At 40.4% G+C, this 7,500-nt stretch overlaps 1 protein-coding gene across 1 annotated transcript in view; it reads right to left on the reverse strand.

The window, feature by feature from the left end:
- tshr (thyroid stimulating hormone receptor) overlaps positions 1-7,500 on the reverse strand; it is a gene marked incomplete at its 5' end in the record, with an annotated part of 35,826 nt that overhangs the window by 15,994 nt on the left and 12,332 nt on the right. The window contains 5 exons of the mRNA XM_079996609.1: positions 291-368; positions 706-780; positions 1,931-2,005; positions 4,987-5,061; positions 6,324-6,395. Coding sequence (XP_079852735.1) covers positions 291-368; positions 706-780; positions 1,931-2,005; positions 4,987-5,061; positions 6,324-6,395 — 375 coding nt within the window. The remainder of the gene's footprint in view (positions 1-290; positions 369-705; positions 781-1,930; positions 2,006-4,986; positions 5,062-6,323; positions 6,396-7,500) is intronic.

A 7,500-nucleotide genomic window follows, 5' to 3' on the forward strand; every position in this document is an offset into this window, starting at 1 on the left:
ATCCCTAACTTTTTGTGAGTAGTGTATGTGCAAAAGGACTGAAAAAGTGAAATTAACAGAAGTCCCATATTAAGATGGCTGGAGACGGTCGTTATTTTTTAGTTATTTATTATTAGTATTTATTGTTATTATTAGTATTTATTGTTATTATTATTATTATTATTATTATTATTATTTGATTTATTTAATAACAATTTTTGGAGGGTCTTTATTAAATCTGGTGATCACTCTGATGTGTATGTGTGTGCAGGTGCCTATGTTGTGTGAACATGTGCGTGTGTGTGTCTTACACTGTCAGCACGTCGTTGGTGATACCACGGAACGAGTTGGCTGGAACCGCCGTGATGTACGGATGATCAACGATTTCTCTGTAAGAGACACGAGAAGATGAGAAAGAAGACAGAGGAATCAAAAGGTTTGTCACAAACGGACAGAGTGTGCAGAGCACTGATGAATGTCCCATGAAGGAAAACAAAATAGGAAAGATCTGTCGGCAGGAGGAATGAGAGAGCGATGTGAAGATGTCTCGGTGACTGTTTCTCATTTCACACAGACACACTCGCGGATAAGCATGGAGGCACTGACATCCACACGCACACACACACACACACACACACACACACACACACACACATACATATGTATACACACGTAATACATTTTTCATATAGATTGTTTTCCTACTTAGAACTTTGAGAAACTTACAGGATGAAGTTCATGTCGTTGGACTGGATGTTGCTCAGGAAAGGAAAGACGGTCAGACCTGTGTTGAAAATCCCCCTGAAAGCAGCGAGATATTAGTTACAGATATCAACAACAAGAACAAATGGAATAATTTCCAAATATTTCCCTCTCCGCAGAGGCACTCGGCAGGGTTGCGGGCTTCAATATCGGCATCAAAACACCTGATAGTTGCTGAGATCAGGTAAGAGAATCGGAGGTATTGCCGGGGGCTTCACGTACTGTAAGGTCTCCCCCTACGCAGACAATCTGCTTCTTTACATCACAGACCCATGCATGTCCCCGTCTGATCTTCTCCGTCTTCTAAAAGAATTTCCTGAAATACCAGGCTACAAGGTCGGTATCTCGAAAGCTCACTTTTTCCCATCGACACCATAGCTTAGCCTCATATCACCAATTACCCCTTCATTGAGTTGAATCTGATGGATTCCCTTACCTGGGAATAAATGAAACAGGCAAATATAAGGCACTTTTTCGACAGCAATTTCAAACCAGTGCTAGAACGTACCAAGAGCGATCTCGGTCGCTGGTCTACTCTACTCTACAGTCTACACGCTACTCTGCCCAACTCTCTCGCAGGTCACACCCATTCTGTTAAAATGACAATACTACTAGATGTCTCTATCTATTTCACATGATTCCGATTTTTATACCCAAGTCATTTTCCATTGGCTTAATTTCCTCCACTGTTATTGAAACATTCGCCACATATTCTACTTACAACTACAATTCACCAAAATACTCCAGAATTTTTTTTGATGACTTTGCTGAGCTGCAGTCCATTATTTCCACAGAATTTGATTGTAAAGTAATATTCATATTGAAAACATTAATGACAACAGAGCAAAATAACTTGCTGCCATATTAGACACAGGGCCGTGCCTTGGATCTGGTCATCACTAAGGGTCTCTCAGTGAGTTCACAGGCACTTTGGAGTTCCGGAAGTTTTATTATTAAGTTTTATCGTCTTTTATTCATTCTTTACATGTCCCATTAGGCCAAATTTTGCTACAGTATATAACAAAACAACCTAGCACACTGTAACTATGCGAAGGAAACCCAAATCTACATAGGTAGGGACGATGTAAGGAACCTTGAATTGCCTTTGTGTATGAAATGTGCTATTTAAATAAAAATTGCTTTGCCTTGAAATAAAGGGAAAAAGCTGTAATTAAAAATAAATCCTCACAGGTATTTCAGGTTTGGAAGATTCTTAAAGGCCTCTTGATGAATGTAGGTCAGACTCTTTGCATTGCGGATTTCTCTGGGGAAAAAAAAATTGAGATTAAAGACATGTCAATGAATAATCACGATGTGTAAATACAACCTTGGTGTAAATAAGGACTTAAGTGCCATCACCAGCCAAGTAGACAGAAGGTCTGACACTCGGTGACCCCTTTGTGTTCAGGCACAATTTGCCTGCTTTAGTAGTTTAATCAGAACAATCTGTTCTGATTTAGGAAAAATAAATAAATAAACAATGAATAATAATAATAATAATAATAATAATAATAATAATAATAATCATTTTCGGCTCAATTTTCCTGAGGGCCCACTTGACCTTTGGAGCCAGGGTCCGGCAAGCTCATTTAGAGATCCAAATTAAACTTAAATTCAATGAAGAGGCCAATAGTTATTATACATTCACAGATATTTGCACACACACACACACACACACGCACACACACGCACACACACGCACACACACGCACACACACGGACACACACGCACACACACACACCTGCCTGGAATTACTGAACAAAAAAAGGTGCATTTGTGCAAGAGAGAGAGAGTTTGGAGTGCATGCCGCCAAGACAGGAAGAAGAGTTCAATTAGTGTTTTATTAGCGTGTTTACTCTGGTCGACTGTGGTCTGGTCTGGAGGAGCGCACAGGACGGAGCACCTCGCTCTGCTTTTTTATGCCATGTGGAGGCGTGGAACGTGCACTCTGGCCCTTCTTCACACACCTTGAAAACCACACTCAGTGACTCGCCCACAGACCAACGTGTTTAGGGCCAATCAAAGCCCACGGAGCCGCCATATCAAGCGTGGCAAAAGGAAAAATTCCAAAAAAACTTCCAAAAAGACAATCTTCCAGGGAATTGAGACATGCAGGATTTTTTTCCCAGAAAAAGTCCCAGAAAAATCTTCAAGATCTCAAGAGAATCATGAGGAAATCTCTATTCTTAAGGGTCATTAAGAGCATGTTCCCGTCAATTTGAGATGGTCAGAAACTCAGCATATCAGAAACTAAAGAATATCAGGTTGGAATCCCAAAGAATCCTGCAAATTCCTATAGTGTATGTACTACTGGGATTGGGAAAAAGTATTCTGAAAGTCTTTCAAGATTCAAGATTCAAGATTCAAGAGGTTTATTTGTCACATACATATACATACGTTCATACATATATGCAGTGAAATGTCAACGCAACGCACCCCGAGATTATGCACAATAGTTACTAAAGGGAACATAATAGCTAACCTAATTATTTTGGTGTATCCCTGCAATTATTAAAAGCATTTCACCTGTTTTCCCTTTTCTTGCTCTTCCAGGTCTGCTGGACTATCAGCTGGGGTGAGCTGTGCAGTTTAATTGGACCAATTCAGCTTTCAACAATTTCTGCAGGAATTTCCCAGGACGGGGTTCTCTCCCTCCTTTCCCAGAAGAGGCTCCAGCTCAAACCTAAGCCCAGCTGAACACCAGCCTCATAGCTGCCGCCGCCGCAAGCAGCCGACAGGAAGCGGGGCATTCATTTTTGTCTGACCCCTGAAGGAAACCTGAGAGAGATGCCATTATCTATGGTATGGCACTTCACCACACCAATCAGCCCTAAAAAGACCCGGGAGAGCTGAAAATACATAAAAAATAAATAAAAAACAGGTAGAGCCCTTGACGAGGGGGGCTGAGGGGTAATTCTCCCTGTCTTAATAATAATTTGATAGCTGGATCGGGGGTGCTAAAGAGGAGGAAGGATAATAACTAAGGACAGAACAGCAAAATGGATATAATGAAAGAAACAGAAACCAGTGGGGCCCTTTGGTTCACAGAGAGAAATAAGCCCTGCATTGTTGTGTGATGTCCTGGCATGTGCTTGGTAGAAAGGAGCTGTTTTGCAGCAAAAATGTGTGGTCCGCCCCAACAACTTGGCGGTAAAGCTATCCATCCCATAGTTGAGAAAATAGTGCAGCTTGGTAGACTTCTCCTGAACTGCAGCCTGGAGAGAAAAGCCACATGTTTGCTGTTGAACCTCTCTCTCCCCCAGTAGGGTCATTAGTCCTGTGTGTTTACTGATAACACACCAAATACTGTATAGCCTTTTAAGACTGTCCTCGCACATTTCCTTAAGTTTGAGTTTGCCTGGATTGTAATAGGCCGAAAGTCTGGAAATACATTGATAGGAGGCAACCTTCAACGTGTATTTCAGCATAACAGACTGATCCGAGTGGGGTAGCGTGTGGCCACTCAAGGGCTCCTTTCCTGTGTGTGTGTGGGGGGACGGGGGTTTAACCAGTTGATCGTTGATTACTCTAACAAACAACAGGCACACAGCCACCCCGATCCCAGGCCCAATTACCTACACCCAAGACAGGTGTGGCTGCTTAAACCGCACCACCCCCACACCTAACAGACATGAGATGATTTTGCGATGGGTTGTACTTACCTTATCGTACCTTAACATGGCATACCTTATCTTATATTACCTTACCTTTGCTTACCTTTACTTACCTTACCATATCCCTATAATGTCATACCTTACATTACCTGAACTTATACGACCTTACCTTGTATTAATCGTACCTTATTATACCGCTACCTTGCCCTACCTTACATCACATTACCTGATTTTACCTTATCTTACATTACTTTATCATATTTGACCTTATCTTATCTTACTGTACATTACTTTCTCTTATCTTGCCGTATCTTATCTTTTCTTACTTACGTTACCATATCTCTACCTTGTTATACCTTACATTACCTTAACGTATATTATCTTACCTTCAGTTATCTAACCTGAAGTTAACTTATCTGATCTTATCCTGTCTTAGCTGACCCTTAATTAATCTTATCGCATTGATTCTGATCTTATCTCATCTTGTTTTGTTTTATTGTGTGTTATGAGATCCTTCCTTTGCTATCAGTATGGTTTTCATTATCCTTATGTTTTCACTTTACAAAGCAAAATAATAGGATCAGTGGACGAACATCAAAAAATAGATTGTATCTCTTTCTAACTACTCACATGTGGGTGATCGTCCTCAAGTTGTGGAACGAGTGCTTCTCCAACCTCTCCAGCATTATGTCCACCGATATGTATCTTAAAGACACAAGCATAACTTTAAAAATAACTACACAGGTTATTAAAGGAAATTCATATATTATTTAAAAGCCAAGCTGTCCTCGACTATCTTTTGCTATCCCAGGATGACACAGTAAGGGCCGTTTTCATTCATTCATAAGTTGAATAAATAACTTTGCGGTCTCAAAAATTGTGGTTAAGCCCAAAAACTCACACCCATTGAATAGATCCATGCACTGTTGTGAAAGTCATGGGTAATTTTACACATTTTTATGTGCTTCACGTGTATATTACATAGTTATCAGTCACCAAGCTTCTATTTGTTTTTGCTCGGTAACTACTATGTACCTAATTTCTCATTTAAACCTTGACCTTAGTGACCATTCTACACAAAACGTGTCAATGAATTTCTTGTATTGGAGAAAAACACAAACTTAAAGATAAAATTTAAGTTTAAGAGGTTATTTGTCACATACATATACATACGGTCATACATATACAGTATGCAGTGAAATGTCATGACATGGGGTGCTTGCTCAGGCGGCCGCATAGTTTTAATAAATAGGGTTAATTTGGCACTGTGATTGAGAACTAACCAATCATTATTATTCCTGTCTTTCCAATTATGAAAATTAAACGCTGATGGTTCACAAGATCAAATTATTTTCTACCCGTAATTAATGGGATTAATTTGGGATCCATCTTTCAAGCTAGATCGCAAACAGGATGGCAGTGAAAGCGTTGGGTTATGACCGTGAGCCCTCGCTTTTGGGGCATGACCGAGACGAAAAGACGAAAAAAATTAAAAATAAAGCAGAAAATAAAAACCCCTTCTCAGCCATCCCTGTCTCTCTTCACGCATGACTTCGACACGGATGGGGATCAAGGGCCGGGTGTATATTTTACTGCGGCCTTCACCTCAAACCAAAGTCTACAAATCAACACACACCCCCCCACCAGAAAAAAAAACGAGAAAAAAAAGAGGCTCGGCTGAAATACCTAGCGGCTGCCCAGGCCCCTCTGTGGCGGGAGAACCAACATTCCTAATTCAAGGAACGCATTAGTGCTTCCAACTGTGATTAGCAGACAACGCTGATACTAAACAGAGAGTCGGTCATCTGCATGGGTGGGGGACAAGGGGGGGTAAAAATGTAGCTGGAAGCCAACAGGTGGATGATGGAGGCGAGCCTTAAAAAGGGTTTAGTAGAGTAGACGATTAATGAGGCGTGAATTAGGGGGTGAATCGCATGAATCTTGTTGGATGATGATTCGACACTCACATCCTTGAAATGTTGACCATGTTGGCAAAAGCGTCTCCTGGCACGGAGGACAGCCGGGTCTCCAGGAGCCATCTGGTGGAAAATAATAATAATAATAATAATAATCAAAAAAAGATTCATATTTTAGCCCTGAAAACACAGTCTACAGTATGCCCAGCTGGGGCCACAGTTTGATTCCCTGACAGGTTGGATGGCTCTTTTTTGCAACAGTGACATTGTTTCACATTTCATCCCCTGTTATTTACGATGAGAGAAATTTGACTCAATGAGTGCAATTGTCAGCTGACGTCAGATCTCGTGTTTTATCGATTTAATTGATGTTTAAGAACAACAAATCATGAAAACTACCTGGAAGCCGCTCTGAGGGTCGATCGACCGGGTTACGACGTAAGCATAAACATTTTACATTGATTTGGCAAACGCTTCACAACATCAAACCAAATGCTCAACGAGGCAAAATGCTGAAAATTTAATTAAGGTTTTCTCTATTTTTTTTCCTTCCAAAAAGGTTTCTTTGAAGTGAATGGTGTAACATGTAACGTTGGACACAGCAAAACCCTTGGATGCGATTGGACGTGAGCCTGCGGCCAAACTAAACAAGATCTGGGTCTGTTTAGAGCCCGGTGTTTCAAAGGCCCAATTGGGAACCCAAGGTGGGTTGCAGGCGGATTCTCCTAAATTGGAAGACATCGGTATCCATGAATACATAATGTTTTTTGACAAGTTCCTGCAAAAAAAATGAAAAAAAATAAAACGCTTAAAAAACATAGACCATCTGTATTCCAAGTTTTCTCAAATGCTGAAATTATAAAAATCGTTTGTAAATCTTTTTGTAAAAGTTTGGCATTTCATCGAGGAACGTTCGCAGATGGAAGTTAGGGGAGTTGGGCAATTATCCGTGACAAAATCAATCAAAAGTTAGGTTTTTAGTGTGAAGGGTTTTAAGAAGAAATACAAACAAACAATGGAAAAATATTTCACCAATTATTTACTCAATAATTATTCTGATTGAAAAATCCATCTGGCCATTGAGCTCTAAAAGCACAAAGAACACACTCTCACACATCCGACACTTGGTAATCGCCGTTCAATTCAGCTGATATTGATATTGATGATGACTGACGGGCAGTGATGGATGAATAGTCCATTTTGCTTCAATGAGTCCTAACATACAGCA

This window comes from Zeus faber (assembly GCF_960531495.2).
Source record: "Zeus faber genome assembly, chromosome: 2".
NCBI lineage: Eukaryota > Metazoa > Chordata > Actinopteri > Zeiformes > Zeidae > Zeus > Zeus faber.